At 44.5% G+C, this 16,469-nt stretch overlaps 3 protein-coding genes across 7 annotated transcripts; 2 read left to right on the forward strand and 1 right to left on the reverse strand.

Annotated features, from left to right (window-relative positions):
* The first annotated feature begins 589 nt into the window (after positions 1-589).
* On the forward strand, positions 590-4,032 carry LOC106949313 (gamma-aminobutyric acid receptor-associated protein-like 2). Its single transcript, XM_015035474.1, has 4 exons — positions 590-818; positions 1,482-1,537; positions 1,611-1,783; positions 3,609-4,032. Exons 1-4 carry the CDS (start codon positions 785-787, stop codon positions 3,697-3,699), a joined length of 354 nt encoding a protein of 117 aa, XP_014890960.1. The 5' UTR covers positions 590-784; the 3' UTR covers positions 3,700-4,032.
* Positions 4,033-5,848: 1,816 nt separating this feature from the next.
* LOC106949312 (eotaxin-like) lies at positions 5,849-7,174 on the forward strand. Its single transcript, XM_015035473.1, has 3 exons — positions 5,849-6,063; positions 6,199-6,322; positions 6,742-7,174. The coding sequence occupies exons 1-3, from the start codon at positions 6,000-6,002 to the stop codon at positions 6,839-6,841; spliced, it is 288 nt and encodes a 95-aa protein (XP_014890959.1). The 5' UTR covers positions 5,849-5,999; the 3' UTR covers positions 6,842-7,174.
* A 2,771-nt stretch (positions 7,175-9,945) lies between these two features.
* LOC106949311 (potassium voltage-gated channel subfamily G member 4-like) lies at positions 9,946-15,934 on the reverse strand. 5 transcript variants are annotated; one of them, XM_015035471.1, is made up of 3 exons: positions 15,896-15,934; positions 13,565-14,402; positions 9,946-11,224 (listed from the first exon to the last, which is right to left on the reverse strand). In XM_015035471.1, the coding sequence occupies exons 2-3, from the start codon at positions 14,321-14,323 to the stop codon at positions 10,412-10,414; spliced, it is 1,572 nt and encodes a 523-aa protein (XP_014890957.1). In that variant the 5' UTR covers positions 14,324-14,402; positions 15,896-15,934; the 3' UTR covers positions 9,946-10,411. The 5 variants fall into 5 exon arrangements, with proteins under 5 accessions (XP_014890957.1, XP_014890956.1, XP_014890955.1 ...); XM_015035470.1 differs by lacking the exon at positions 15,896-15,934 and adding an exon at positions 15,681-15,766; XM_015035469.1 differs by lacking the exon at positions 15,896-15,934 and adding an exon at positions 15,474-15,563.
* Positions 15,935-16,469: the final 535 nt, after the last annotated feature.

The following is a 16,469-nucleotide window of genomic DNA, read 5'->3' on the forward strand; positions in this document are numbered from 1 at the left end:
TCTGTCATATTTTCACTCATATATTAATTTATAAATATCATTTTAAAACTAAGTATTTAACGCCATACAAAAATATTTATCTTTGAGCTAGCAAAATAGTTTACAAACAAAATATATTTAGCTAACATCCTAATTCACGTGTCAATAAGTGGAACTATCAAAATAAAAGTTGTGTGACTGAAATCTGTTATTCCTGCATACATATGCATCAAATTATTTAAATTTTTAAATAAAACAACAGTGTGATGTCCAGCTCCTGTATTCTGTTCCTCCTGTGGCATCAAAGCAATAGTTTACCTTACCAATATGGCGGCGTTGTTAACGGGCGAAACTATGAGCGAAGAAGCATCATATTGCGGGTGTAATTATACACCGGAAGACGGGATATATTGTCAACTAAAGCAGAAAGTTCTGTGGTTTATAAAGGTTGATAATAAATAATAGAAGTTACTGAAGAATGCTTCGTATTTTCTGAATCAATACCGGGAATAAACCAGGAGTTTTCTCTTTACTCCAACCCTCCTCTGAGCCGCGGAGTGGTACAGCCCACGGTGACGTCACGGTAGGCGGAGCTTAGAGGGCTGGCTGTGAAGAAGGGGACGGAGGAGGTTGTTGTTGTTGTTGTTGTTTATCTGGTTTAGCGGAGGTTTTACTTGCCACCGCCGCCTCTGAAAGAGCGCTAACTCCGGGGGAACCATCACCGCCAGACCCGCTGAGGAACCGGCACCGGGACTCTCCTCTGAAACCCGCAGCGTCGAGCGGAACCAGCCCGGACACGGCCAACATGAAGTGGATGTTCAAAGAGGATCACTCCCTGGGTAAGAAGCGTTAAAAACCGGAGAAACGGTTCTGACACTAGACGGGTTTGAGTCCAATCCGGGTCTGTGGCTGTGATTAGATGATTTCAGCTGGAATTAGGTGAAGCTGCTGCTAAGAAACGGTTCTGTTCGGGTTCTGGCCTGGTTGTTGTGAGGGGGAGCTACTGGAAGTAAGTCGGGTTTAAAGATGGCTGTTGGTGCTGAAGGTCCAACCAGAACTGCTGCCAGGAACCCAGAGATCATCCGCTGGAAGCCGAACCGAACCGGGTTCTGTTCCGGGTCGGATCCACCAGCTGAAACTGAAAGAATCCTCTCCTCCTGATACAGGCCTCATTTCCTCAGAAAGCCACTCTGCTCTCCTCCATGAAGCCAGAATTTCCCCTAATCTTTGAACTCATCTCCTCTAATGGACCTCTCTGGAGCTGCCTCTCGCCCAAAATCTAATTTCGTCTGTAAATCTGCAGGATTTTGTTTTCCAAATAAACGTCATGAAATGTGTTTGGAGGGCAGAGGATTCCTGCTGTGCTGGGGGGTTCCTGCCTGATGGACGGCAGATTCCTGGGATCTCATAGATCCGCTGTCAGAGATCCGTCTCTGCAGCTTCAGATCTCCTCCAGGTTCGGTTAAGCATCCTGCTGATCTCTGTGTGTGTTTGCTCTGCAGAACATCGCTGCTTAGAGTCGACCAAGATCCGCAGCAAGTACCCGGACCGGGTCCCGGTGAGTGTCCGGCGGCGGGACGTGTCCCCTCAGTGGGACGTGCCCCCGCCTCTAACGTCTCTGTCCCTGGCAGGTCATCGTGGAGAAGGTGTCGGGCTCCCAGATCGTGGACATCGATAAGAGGAAGTACCTGGTGCCGTCCGACATCACGGTGGCCCAGTTCATGTGGATCATCAGGAAACGCATCCAGCTGCCGTCGGAGAAGGCCATCTTCCTGTTTGTGGACAAAACCGTCCCACAGTCCAGGTCAGCTTCCGGTTCCCGCCCTGCGTCGGTTTTCCCACTGGGGATCCAGACCTGATCCCAAACTCTGGCTCTCCTGGTTTTACTTTGAACTTTGACCTGCTTTTCACCCAGTTTCCCACCAGAGTCCGACCATGTGCATAAATCATCACATCTCATTAGTTCTCATGTTTACGTTGACCTGTCACCATAACAACCGTAAATCATCCCTGAAGTTATCACGATAAACGATAATATTGTTATTTTGACACCATTTAAAGTATTATAATTTTAATAAAGGCATAATAATGCAAGATCATATTCTGAGAGATCAATACACTTATTAGGTTCTAATGAAGATTTAACACTGGAACTGGAAGACATTTTAAATATCCAAAATAAATAAACAAGAGAAACAACAAATAAAATGAATCATGAAGTTTCTGTAAACACCAGGCTGAAGAATTTTATCTTCCAGTTTTTGGTAGAAAGAGAAAAAATTATAAATCCTTCCAGTGGAGATTATTGAGCTAATTTTAATTTATCATGTGATTTATTGATTTACTGATTATTGCGACCGGTTATGAAAGATGGCTGCCGCGCTGTCAGTCACTGCTGGACGTTTTGCAGAAGTTTTCACACTGCGGGCGAAAATGATTCATGGTTTTTAATGTTTTACGGATAAAATCTGAAAAGTGTGGAGAGCAGATCTTCCGACTGAAAATGTCTCCAACTCAGTCAAGTTGAATGGAGAACATCAGCTTTTTCAGGTCTAGTCTTTGACTAGGCCACTCTAACCCATGAATCTGCTTTCAACGTTTTTCCTTTGTGGCCAAAAATGGTAAATTTAAACAAATCACAGGCCATAAAATTCATTAAATCAAAAATAAAAAATGAGTATATTGTGAATTTTCTCCTTTTTTTAAGTTCTACCTGCTGTTTAATAAACCAAATTTTAATAAAATCTGATATTTTAAAAGTCCAGCTGCATTTCCATTGATTGTAATTACACAGTTTGACATTTAGAAAATAAATTCTCCTAATGGAAACACACCAATTTTTAAAAATCTTGTTTTTCAATAAAAAGTTTTTTCACCAGGATGAGGTGGGATTTTGGTCGCATTGAAATTACTTTATTTAATAAAAATTTTTTTTTGCATCATATCATGTTTCTACTGGAACAAACCACAAAGAATTTAATTTAATTTCTTATTTAATGGAAACACAGCACCTGTGAATTTATTTATTTATTTATTTTGTTTTTTTACATTAGTGGAATATTGTCACAGTTTTGGCTCATTTGTAACAGAAACAAAGCAACTGTTGCTTTACTAAAAAAACTATTCCTGAGTTTTTTGGCTCATCAGTTGTTTTTCTGTTTGTTGGCCAAATTTTTCCCATTCATGTCTTGTGGTCAGAGGGCCGATCAAAATAATTTCCAGAGCCACAAATGGGCCCCGCGCCACACTTTGGACCCCTCTAATGTAAACCATCCCATAATTTCTCCAGCTGGATGTTCAGGCGGTCGACCTGCTGGAAGCTGAACCTTTAAAAGACTTTCTTCCAGAATTATCCCGATTCAACTCCATCCATCTTCCCATGCTTCCCACAGCATGATGCTGCCACTTCCATGTTTCACCGGGAGTCATGGTGTGTTCAGGGTGACATGTAGTGTTGGTTTTCCAACATTTAGTTCCTCTGATTGGACCTCAGTCTTCCACATTATGACTGTTGGGAGACCTGTGGGATGTTTGCAGGGTGTGAATACTTTTGGATGAGACCTGTGGGATGTTTGCAGGGTGTGAATACTTTTGGATGGTTAAATGATGGCGCCTCTGATCCGTTGCAGCATCACGATGGGGCAGCTGTACGATAAGGAGAAAGACGAGGATGGCTTCCTGTACGTGGCGTACAGCGGAGAGAACACCTTCGGCTTCTAGGAACCGGGCCGGAGTCCGACTCTGCCCGCTGCGACCCGGTTCCGGTACCGCCGGCCTGGTGAGGGAGCGATCCTGCCTGAACAGCTGTTGTCCACCTTTCTACAGATTCACCTTCATTGTGGCGCCGTTTCAATCACTTTGGGTTTGATGCTGTTTGTGTTTTAGATCCTGTTTGATTTTCTCTTCTTGCGTTTTTTAAGTGACGGGTTTGAATGAAGTTTGTTTTAATGCTTTTGTTTTTCTTTGAATTTAATTTAATCAAAATGAATTTTAAGTTAAATGTGTGAGGGTGAGGTAGCTGGATGACCTAACCAATAAAAGATGAAGACTGAACGTGTTTCATCGTCTCCTTTAAATCATCAGCAGCCACAGATCATCTCCACTGCAGAGCATGAGGAGAAATAGCGACACCTGGCGGCAGACTGGAAGTTGCTGCAGATAATTATTTAACTAGGTCAAAGCTAAATATTTAGATAATATCCAAATTTACTTGCTGATAAGCAGAAGTGGATTATCAAAATAAAAGCAGTGTTTGTGAGCCTGTAATATTTGTTAATGGTTGTTGTAGATGCAGCAGGTGACGGCATCAGCTTCGAAGCAATTCAGTTTCACCAATAAGAGTTAGCAAGTTAAATATTTAGCCTCAAACTTTATATTTAGTCATATTTTCACCGTGTTTCACATTCATAAATGTCACAGTTTCAAAATAAGTTAGTAAGTTAAATTAGTTAACCAGTTAACTAGCTTCAAGCTAAATATGTAGCTCTGAACTAGCTAAATACAACATAATTTAGCTTAAATCCGGAATGTGCAGATTGACTCAGGATGTGGCCTGATGTGGAACTGTCTGGACATAAAGACCATTAACAGGGACCACCATAACAACTGGGAAGCATGGGAGTGGCACCATCATGCTGTGGGGCTGTTTTCTGCAGGAGGAACTGGGGCACTGAAGGAGAGAAGGTTATTTAATCAAGACATGATCCAGGAAGTTAAGGACAGAGGACAAGTGGATGTCCCTCACCATAAACATCAGCTGCAAAATGTTTTCTTGACACGAGGTCAATGATTCAGTCCAAACATCGTCTCTACAGCTTCACAAACACTTCCATGAAAAATTATGAACTTCTTTCATAAAACAGCTTCTATGTGCAGTATGGAGGTGCGCGTGTTTCTCTCCAGGTGGAAGCTATGATCCACAGGGAGCCTGGCTGGTTCTGGTCGTTAGCAGGCCTCAGTGTGGCCTGAGGTCAGAGGTCGCCTCCCTCTGCCTGGCGGTGCCCCAGCTGACCTTCCAGACTCAGAGGAAAAGTTTTTCTCTGAGCCAAACTTTCTGGAATGGTTCTGGAAGAGTTTCAGGGATCGTTCTTCTACGAAGCGTTTCATTTCTGCTTTCTGAATGTTCGGCGAACGGCAGTGAAAGGTCTCAGCACTTCCAGTTTCAGTTCCTCGTGTCTCTGCCGCCGATCTGTGAACCTCGCAGTACTTGGAATCCATAGAAACCTGAGAGGTCGGTTCAGGTGTAGCTGCTGGTTTTCTGCTTCAACCTGAGGTCAGCAGGAGGTCAGCAGGAGGTCAGCAGGAGGTCAGCAGGAGGTCAGCAGGAGGTTGGGTTCAGGTGAAGTTCTGCTGATCTGGACGGCATTAACTCCACGTCTGATAATGAAGAAAAGAAGCGCTGAGATCTGATAAAAACTTAAAACTGAGATTATATTTCTCCTGGTTTAGGTTCCCTCCACCGGCTCTCTGTTAAATCCAGATTATAATCTCAGATTATCACATATAAACCCATTAATAATCAGAGATCTGATTGGTCCATCAGTCCTTCCTTCTGTTATTATTACCTTCTTTAGCAGATCATTATTGTTATTTTATATCATTATCATCATTATTTTTTTATTAGTTTGTTTGCATGTCAGTGTGTAGATTTATGGGATTAAATGATGAAGTCAAAGCTTAGACATAAACCATCTTTAAAAAATGAGTTTATTGGGAAATGTGTTTAGGAAGAGAGCTATTGATTAATAAACTGATAATGCATTGATTTATCAGAGCGATTTGAATGACTGAATTAAAATGATTTTTGACGTTTGCTGTGAATTAGCGCCATAAAAAATAAACTGAACTGAAAGTTGGTCCATAAAACCAGTTTTCTGTTTTCTGTCAGGATGAAGATCCTTTTCAGAGAAAGAGGAAGAGGAGGAGGAGGAGCCGCTGCTTTCTGAGAACAGCTGCTGATGATGAACATATAAACAGAGCCGGTTGGACCGGTCCGGCACACTTCCAGAACCTCCGGAACCATGAAGATCCAGCTGATCCTCTGCCTCCTGGCTCTCCTCTGCTCCCTGCGGTCCAGCTCTGCAGGTCAGAAACTTTCTCCTACTCCTCTCCACTGATGGAGACTCTCCTCCTCCTCCTCCTCCTCCTCCTCCTCTTCTCTGTTTCTCTACTTCAGCTGTAAATCTTTTGTTGGTGCTGAAGTTCTGGTTCTGTTCGCAGCTCCAGTCGGACCGGGCGAGATACTTGATGCCTGTTGCCATGGCAACGGCAAGACGCAGATTCCCAAAGGGAAAGTGAAGGAGATGAAGAACTCTCCGATTCACTGCAAAGTCAGATCTGTCATGTGAGTTCACCACAACTTTAATAAATTACTAAAATAATGACTGAAAACAGAATAAATATAATAAATTAGCATCAAAACGGAGATTCTGGGCTTCACTGACCAGACTGCTGCTGGATCCACATGACTAATGAAACTAAGCCAGCGTTCCAAAATAAAGCTCCTATGTTCTCTTCAAAATAAAAGTCTCAAATTGTGATCAGATTAGAACAAATCTGCATTATTATTATTATTATGATTATTATTATTATTATTAAACCAGGATGGAAACAATGATTCTGTTGGCTTTTAAAGATGCATAAATACCAAAATATGAACTTTGTTCTGGTGTTGGGCGGTCAGCCGGCCCGGTTCTGACCCAGAAGCTGTGTGTTCTGCCAGCCGGTCCGGTTCTGAACCTCCTGCATGTTGTTCTCCTGCAGAGTCACCACTGAGAGCAACAAGAAGTTCTGCCTGGATCCCAACTGGACCTGGACCCAGGTACTGCAGAGAGAGTTTAGGAAAGAAAAACGGCTCCACTGAGATCTGGATCTGGGTCGGAACCGAGTCTGCTGGAGCGGGAAGAACCGATTGGATGTTTTAACGACACACTGGACGTGTCGCTGATAGTTCTCCATTTTTACTGCTAATTTATGATTTTATAAACTCTGAGTTGTTTTTCAGTTTGTCTGATGGAGAATGTAACATTTAGTAACATTTATTTTTTATGACAGCCAACGAGTCACTGATTTTTAATGAAACTTTTGTTTCTTTTTGCTTTTTGTTTGTCAGCTGAAAACATGTTGCTGGAAAAGTTGATCATGTTCAGCTCAAAGTTACTCATTTCGTAATAAAAGCCGTATTTTCCTATCTGCTGCTTCACGCTCTTTATTTTGGTGATCATGAAAGTTTTCTGAAATATGTCAGTGTAGCAAGTTGATTTTATTATTATTATGAATTAACATTCTCAAAACATTCAGGGGAACATTTTATTTTTACTGTTTCTACTTTTACACTCTTCTTCTTCTTCTTCTTCTTCTTGATACATATGTTTTTGATATTTATTGGCGGTTGGCAAGTGTGGACCACATGACAAAGCCCCCTCCCCCCCAAAAGAACTATATCCTATTATACAACGGTTAATAACGGTTAGATTTTAAAAAATCTAATATAGCCTTATATCCTCTGCTTCCCGAGTCCTTTTGCAGCAAATCAACAATGCCAAATTTCATTTTCATGTTTACTAATTTCCTTATGTTTGTTACCAAGTTAATAGTTCCTGATGTTACTTGTTGCGGGGGGCGGTAATTGGTGTGACACAGCTGTTATCCATGTACGTAGCCGTCTGTGATGGTGAGTTTTGCTTTCCACGATCTCCCTGTGAGCTAAGCTAGCAGTTATGAAATGAAATTTAGTTGCTAAAAAGGTTAAGATTGTAATAGCTGTTTTTATAAGGTCTGTGTTTGATTTTGTTCCATATAGCGTGTTTGGTAGTCTCAGTATTCACTTTTTACCTGTGCTGTCGTGGGAAGATTGCTGTGCTGGGAGCTGTAGCCGCTGTGTGAACTGATCGGCGCCGTTTGCTGCTGTTTTAAAGGCTTCTGCCTCATTCTGGCGACCATTTGGAACCTGCTACATCAGCTGAAGATTTAAGCTAAATTTAGAGATTGAAGGTGAATATTCAGTTTGTGAAATATTCATGTAGCTTACAAACTAAATATTTAGCTCGCTAAATCACTCAGTCACCGCGTCAGACGGAGGCGTGTGATCAACACAAACAGCCTTTTCTCTGAAGCCGTTCAGAGCTTGAACAAACACTTTGCACATTTTCAACCTTCACATCTTAAATTTACGTTATTTGTAGGAAAAATAAATTGTTTCGTGTAAACGGGAAATTAATGTAGACAGAAGCAGATGGAAACAATAAAAATGCAAATATCCCCAAAAGTTTTATCAACATGTTGATTTATTAATTTATTCCCCTCATCTGAGCTCAGCTGGCGTTTCAATCATGTAGCTCCATCTTAAAGGGCCAGCGACAGAACCGCTCAAACTCCCAGGAATTCCTGTCTTTTCTATAGAAAACATTTCATAGATCAGGTCCACATGAATTAATGCAAAAACAGAAAACCAGCAGAGCAAAAGAAAAGAAGAGGAAGAACAGAGAAATGGAGGAAAGTGAAACCAGAGTTTCTGTTCTGATTGTTGCGATTTCAAACTTCACAACTAGAGGGCAGTAATAGCCCCGATGGGTGGAAAATACGTTGATTCTTTTCTATGTACATCCTGCTTTTAATGGAAAAAAAAGCATTGTTTTAAATAATAAAAGGCAGTCAGACAGCCTCTTAACATAACCATATGGTTAAAGACTTTAAATGATTGGTGTCTTGCTAACTTTTAGTTTTAACCTTTATTACTTGAACAGGATTTTAAACGAGACTTTTTTCCAGAACATGAACTGGAATCCAAGTTGAGCTGAAAAGTTTTCTGGAACCACGGAGGAGAAAAACTTCTGCTAAAGTCCGGTTTAGACAAGAACTGTGTCAGATTCAATGATGATGAAGGTGACTTCACATTACAATACAAGGAAACGATTCATATCATAAACGCCGACGCTAAAAACTGTTCAGCCCCCTGGATGTTTGACTCTTTCTGTTGCTTTTGTAAATCAGTCTCTTCCCTGCCTACAGATGAAACACATTTTAAGTTATATCTGTATTTTTATTTTAAGTCCATCCATCATAATGGTTTTTTCACCAGGACAGTTCCAGTCCTGATCTGGTTCCATTTCCTCCTCCTGGGAACCGAGTCAGAACCACATCGTTATGAACTCATCCAGTCCATGTTTTATTGCCTTTATATGATCATAGTTAACAGTTTAATTTAAGCATCATATCTCTGTGTAAACAGCTGCTCAGTTCATTAACAGTTAGATCCTGAATGCGTTTCAGTCGGCTGGAAAACCCGACCTGAACTTTTAGGGAACCAGAGATTCAGGGGAATCCTCAGCTGTGAGCGGATCACTGAGACTCAGCTGCTGTTTTTCTGATGCTAATCTGAAATTTTATCATCATTAGTGACCCTTTCATTCAGCAGTTTCTGTGTTTTTCATTTTTAATTTGATGGTGCCTCCCAATCAAAGCCTCTGATCCAGTGAGTTTCGCTGCAGCTGAAGTTCAGTGGAAAGACTCAACAGAACAAACACAACGCGATCCAAACCTTTACGTTTAACGGTTGTTCCCCAGCTCTGTTCAGTCCACTTTAACCCGACTCCAGTCCGTCTGTCTAGTCAAAGTCTGGTTCGGTTGGTGAAGTGTGAATTGTGAATGCTAATCAACCTCTGACCTCAACCGGTCTGAGTTCTGTTGAAGTGAACTCTGGTTTGGTTTGAATGTGAAAGCCAAGCGGTCCAGTAACCGCTCTAAAAGCAGGAAGTGGACTACAGCGCAGGGCATTCTGGGAAATACAACCAAAGCTAACGTGCTAGCAGCAGAAACGGCTCCTGGTCTTTAGCCAAAGACTAAAGAGAAATCCTCCAACCGCTAAAATCCATCTTGTTTCCATCTGGTGAAGAAGGAAGTTGCTCTCAGTGTCTTCAGAGGTTTCTGTGTCGTTTCCTTCAGTGGTTCTTGGTGCAGCGCCCCCACAGGCCAGGAGGGGAACAGGTTGGTTTGACTCAGAGCAGAGAGGAAGAGAACCACAGCAGCTGGAGATGTTAAATGTTTTGGTACCAATAGAACCAAGTCTTCCGGACTATCAGAGGGAAATCAGGCTACATGTTGGCTCCGTCCATACATAAAAACCTGGCTGGGATTTAAATCGATGGACCTCCTGGATCACATGCAACAGATTCTCTAAATCTGGACTCAATAAAGGGTTGAAGCTGCAGCACTGAACAAAACTAAACCTGATGAAGAAGATATTAAAGGAAGACTCCTCAGCTGGAGACCCAACATCAGCGGATCCTCGGGCTCGGATCCTGCAGGTTGGTCAACCGGATGCATCCCAGACCTGCAGACCCGGGCCCTCAGGAGCAGCGGCCGGACGTCCATCTGGGAGTCAGATTAAAGGTTTAAAGGGACGGACACTGGAAATGTCTGAACTTGTGGTCCATCAGAAAGCAGAGGGTGGCAGCGTGGACCGATGCGTCTCGTTGGACGTCATTCCCTCACTTTCCTTTTTGGACGCAGACGAGAAGTCTTCCTGCGAGAAGTCGCTCATCTCCTCGTGGCGCTCCTGCTTCCACACGCGCTCGTACTCCTGCTTCAGCTCCTGGTAGGAGCGAGAGAAGGTGTGGAAGATGGAGGTGGCTGGGAACGCCATGATGAGGATGCCGCTCAAGATGCTGATGAGTGCCACCATCTGGCCGGGGACGCTGCGCGGCACCATGTCGCCGTAGCCCACCGTGGTCATGGAGATGATGGCCCACCAGTAGGAGGCCGGGATGCTGCTGAAGCTGTGCTGGGGGTGCGCGGCAGCAAACGGCGCCAGCTCGCTCTCGGCCAGGTGGACCAGCGGTGAGAAGAGAGCGACGGCTACGCAGACGAAGAGCAGCAGCAGGCCGAACTCCCGCATGCTGCGCTGCATGGTGACGCCCAGCGTCTGCAGGCCCAGGGAGTGGCGCGCCAGCCGCATCACGTACAGGATCCGCAGCGCCCGCAGCAGCCGCAGGATCAGGCTCAGCTTGTCCAGGTAGCCGCGGCCCGCCCCCATCACCGCCTCGTCCTGCGCCTCCTCTCCGAAGTCGAACACCAGCGACACGTAGTACGGCAGGATGGCGATGGCGTCGATGACGTTGAGCGGGCCGCGAGCGAAGGCCAGCTTGGAGGGAGCGTTGACGAAGCGCAGCAGGAACTCCAGGGTGAACCAGGCCACGCACACCGACTCCACCACAAACATGTTGTGACACTTCTGGGAGCATTCACCCTGCGGAGAGGAAACATGGAGATGAAGAGACATTACACCAAACTACGGCATCTGGGAGGCAACGCGAAGAGACGACGACGGTACCAGGTGGAAACGAATGAGCTGTTTGTCAAGCTTCACAGTTAGAGAAGCAACAGTTTGGACTATTTGGCCTGTTATAAACTAAATACTTAATTAGCCAACCAATTATTTAGTGTTGAATATGTACCTTGAGGTTAAATAGCTTTAAACTCAATATTTGGTTTGTAAGTCTGAGCTACTAATCAGACTGCTAACTAATTTTTTTGCTAACTAAAAAGGTAGTTAACAAGCTAAAGATTTAACTCACTGAAATACTTTGGAGGTAAATATTTAGTTTGAAGCTATTCTGAGCTAAATATTTAAATTTAAACTAAATATTTAGTTTGTGACATTTATGAACAACACGGTGAAAATCTGACAGGATTATTATTTCATGACAGGATTATTTCCTCCTGAAGTCTAAACCAGCTGTGTGTTGAAGCAGGAAACGCCTCCAGCTAGCAGCAGGTCAGGTCAAGGGTCACACCTGGAGAAACCACCCGAGTCAAAAACGGGTTGTTTCAAAAGGAAACATGATTTTAGTTTCTGTCCGGAGTGGGAGACGAGAAGCCCTGCTGTGATGTCATAATGTTTCTGTTCCTGCTGCATGAAAAACCATCAGCTCTGAAAAGCCTGAGTGACAGATTATCTCCAGGTTGATGAAGGCAGAGCTCGTTGCGACGTGAAGATCTTGGATGAACTTTGCAGGAAGACCAGAAGAAGATGAACAACGGTGGGAAAATGACAGGAGGATTCCCGGCTGGGAGGAAATCTGCTGCTTGTTGTTCAGGATCCAGAGGAGGAAAAATCGGCAGCTCTGCCCGGAAACTGACACATCAGGCTTCTGTAGAATATTAATTCAGATTTATCGTTTAAAGACATGATGGACGCAGCGTTCTGCTTCCTCTCCTTTCCTTCTGCTAATCTGGATTTTTAGTTTTCATCCTTAGAGGAAGATTGAAGGCTGACAGGTACAGAAATCCACAGATTAATTATTTAGGACATTGTTTTATCTTATCACTTGTATAAGATTGAAAATAATATTTATAATTCAGCAGATTGTAACAACAAATCAAGGAAATATTAAATATTCTGAATTTTTAAGCTGCAAACACGTTTTTTCAGCATGAAAACCTGCAGAGCATCGATTTCCTTCCTGCTGGAACATAAAAAATCTTTTTCTCTTCCTGTGAGATTCAACAACAGAACAGCGAAGGCCGGCGCATAAAAACACAGAGATGATTAACGAGCCTGTCAGCGCGACAGACGCAGCTTCTAGGAAATAATAAAGTCAATATTTTTAATCTGGACGCCGCCGCCACAGGAAGCTCTGCTCCAGCAGACAGGAAGTTATCAGAGATGTTTCTCCAAACACCTTCCAGCCTGAGGACAGCGAGCCGTCGTCATGTCGGATCTGAGCTCAGACTGGATCAGAAGAGACGCAGCGCGCTGACGCCTCAGGGTTCACCAGAGGAGAGAATCAGACCAGCAGCAGCCGGGTCAGGTTGAACAGCTCCAGCTCAACCTGAACAACTTGGACTAGGCCATTCTGAACTATACCATAATGCCTCTGGCTGACCTGCTGCTGAACTGACTCTTCGGCCATCAGCAGCTCTACACAGATGCAGAGTCCATAAACTAAATATTTAGCTTTAAAGTCAGTATTTAGTTTGAAACTATGTAGTTTCAACATAAATAGTTACAAAACGTAGCTTCAAGCTAAACCTTTTGTTTGTGGCTAACTGTTTAGCATCACACAACATTTTGCATGAACTTCAGTTCAGGTCTGAGATCAGAGCATCTTCTGCATGTTTACCGTCTCCAACAGAACTTCATCCCACAGCATGACAACTCCAGCACCATGCTTCAGGAAAGGAATCCACAGTTTTGACAGTAAAACCGAATAGTAAACTTTGGTCTAATCTAAGCATGCTTCTGTCCATGATATGCTGATCTATCACTTAAAATCTCTGGTGTTTATCATATAACAAAATGAGGAAACGTTTAAGTGTTACTTTTCTAAAAAAGGTCAAGAGTTCAGTTCTCATTGGAAAACCGATTCTTCATTAGTATTTTTCTCGGATTAAAGTAAAAATAAGAGTTGTGTTTTGGGTGACAGACTGATGGTGACAAAGATCCTGAAAATCAAATTTAAAACATTATTAGTCAGGACAGAAAGTAGAACTGGTTCAGGACTTTTGCTCAGTCCTGAACCAGTTTAGGGATCTGGGTTCGGTCCAGTTCCCTAAACTGGAAAAGCCTGGAAAGAGTCAGACTCACCCGGTTCTCCTCGTCTCTGAGGTCCGGCATGGTGCTGATGCAGAGGCTGACCACAGTCACCAGAACCATGATGATGGACAGGCAGGCGAAGATCTTTCCTGCCAAACCCGAGTGCGGGTTTTCCATCACCTCCCGCAGCGCCGACACCAACCTGCGGTAGCCCTTCTCCACCTGCGGGGGTCTCTTCTTCAGCTTCATCCTCTTCTGCCTCCACTCCTCCTCCTTCCGCCGGCGCTCTGCCACCTCATCCACCCGGGTGATCATCCGCCGCCGGCAGCAGCGCTCCATGTGGCCCGGGTCCACTCCCCAGTAGTCCAGCTCATCATGCAAAGAGACGGCGCACAGCTCCCGCAGAAGACGCAGCTTCCCCGCCGCCAGGAAGTTCAGGATGACCCTGAAGGCCGTGGGGTTCCGGTCGAAGAAGAACTCCCGGCACGTCTCGTCGTAGTCGTCGCAGAGCCGAGCGATCTCCTCCGGCGTGGTGCAGGAGCGAAGACGGGCCAGGCGGCTCTGGGGGAACTGCTCCAGCGTGCTCCAGGGGAAGGCGTAGCGGTTCCCCCCGACGTTGATGAGGACCTGCACGGCATGGTCCACCACGAAGGAGGCCTGGGGCTCCCTCAGCAGCTGGGCACGTTGGAAGTACACCCCCTTTAGGGTCTCGGTCTCTGGGATCTCAGTGAAGAAGCGGTCCAGGCTGCTATCATCGCTGCTGATGGAGTAGGTGCTGAAGTCATGGTTGGCGTTGCTAATGATGGGCATGCTGGCAACAGATCCGGGACGGGATGGAAGAACTTTCTGTGGGTCAAGCTAACGAGAAAGACCAACTCCGAGCAAGACACTGAAAAGACAGAAAAACTAGAAGTTAGCCAGAGATGCTGCTCAGCTCCGTTCCCTTTACTCATGTACGTAAATGTTTGTCGATCTTTTGCTAATGTTGAAAAATCACAATCACACGTGAATGAGCTTGTTCCAGCAATAAGCCTTTAAAAGTCAAGGCAGCGATGGATGAAAACCATCGTCCTCCTCACACGTCCTGCTGTCTTCTTTGTTGTTTCTGCCAGTAGTAGCATCCAGCTGTTGATCATGTGACTCCGTGAAACAAAATGAGTGTTTCCATTGCATCTTTGCAACATACATCTGTTTCTATACATAATCCTAGCACAAAAACATTTTATTGAGTTTTTTCAAAATTGGTGAGCTTCCATTTAGCAAATTTATTTTGGTACATTAAATTTACGCAATCCTTGTTAATGGGAACATAGCTAGTGTCTGAGCCACTTAAAGAGCTCCACAGACCCAACATTAGCCACATTGACATCACCCTTAATCACTAAGAGTGATCCATCTTTCAAATACAGCAGCTTTGTGCTCCAATTTGAAAAACCTTCAGCCACCAGTTTCTGGCTCAACTGTTGGGGAACTTTGCTGATTTTCCAGCTTTAAACTTTGTCAGAGGATCCTGTGTGATGGCAGTGAGACAGTAGTGAGGTGTGAGGTAAGGAAAGGCACCTGGGAGTCAGGCTTCAGCCTCTTCTGGTTTACAGTGGTTACAGGTTGACAGGTGAGGTGAGACAAGAATCCTCAGATACAGAGTCCTGCTGTTTGCTGATGACAGGGTGACGTAGCCAGCAGGGTGGAGATGTGATGTAGCTAAAAACAGAAGTCTTAAATGATCATTCAGGGTAGTAAAAATCTAGTTGTGCAGAGTCAAAACTCATTTTTAAATATCTGGAATGTAACTACAGAAACCAAATCTATGTTAAAACGGCCTGCCATGTTCCCTCTTTCCTCCAGCAGGTGGCGCCTCTCAGATTTCTGGGGATCTAAGCTCAATCTGTCGCTTTACTCCATCAGACCACCGTAAAGCTGGAATCAAATAATATTTTAGATTGAATTATGTCCAACTGACCGGCCGGAAGCTGCAGCATCACCAACAGATGACCTTTAACCTCCAGCTTTATCCCGGTTCTCTGGTTTAGTTTCTAACAGAAGGTGTTTCTGAGAACTTCTGGATCCTCGGCAGAGCTTCAGACCTGATGTGAAGCTGCAGCTGCTGATTCGCTCAGGTTTCAATCAAAATAAAAAAGTTAAGGAATGAGACGAGAAACCGAGTCACCTTTCAGAGCGAAGCCGCTGCGGTTCAGATGGAGCGTCAAGAAGTTAGAGTCCCTCAGCACAGCCTGTCCTCGGGATGTCCACCTGTCCCTCGGGATGTCCACCTGTCCCCGGGATGTCCACCTGTCCCCGGGATGTCCACCTGTCCCCGGGATGTCCACCTGTCCCCGGGATGTCCACCTGTCCCTCGCAGAGACAATAATGCAGTTATCTAACCTGCTGCTGTGTTTTCATCTTGTTCCGACAGCAGGACCTTCCTCCTCTTCGTCCTCGTCCTCCTCTTCCTCCTCTCTAACAGGCGGCTCCGCTCTCAGAGGTCGGGAGAAGTTTGTTAAAAGCAGGAAATGGATCCGGAGACGCACATACTTCCCCAGGTTGGTCCGACTGAGATCCGACCTGCTGCGCGGACCGAACCGAACAGGAAAGTGATCCGGTTAGAAGAGCTGGCAGGTCTGGAGCGGCCACCAGGGGGCAGGAGTGAGGTGAACTCACCTGTAAAGGCAGCCAGTTGCTCTGTGGAAAAAGAAATCACATTTTTATTTACTACGATTCAGAATTGGTATTGCATTTCCCAAAGTCGATTTAAAAAAATAAAGAAATCCCCCGCCTGTTATTCTGTAACTTCTCAGTTCCGGGACGTACCCATAAAAACACCAAACTGTCGTTTTGCAGACATGAGAATAATTTATAATTGCCCCAAACGAACCAAATTGAGAGAAGATTCCCTGTCAGTCCGTCCACTCATAAATTCATGTTGTGACTGAGTTTACATGTTCTCCCTGTGAATGGA

The sequence above is a fragment of the Poecilia latipinna genome, unplaced genomic scaffold, assembly GCF_001443285.1.
Source record: "Poecilia latipinna isolate Pla-1442-1.1 unplaced genomic scaffold, P_latipinna-1.0 Scaffold336, whole genome shotgun sequence".
NCBI classification, from domain to species: Eukaryota; Metazoa; Chordata; class Actinopteri; order Cyprinodontiformes; family Poeciliidae; genus Poecilia; species Poecilia latipinna.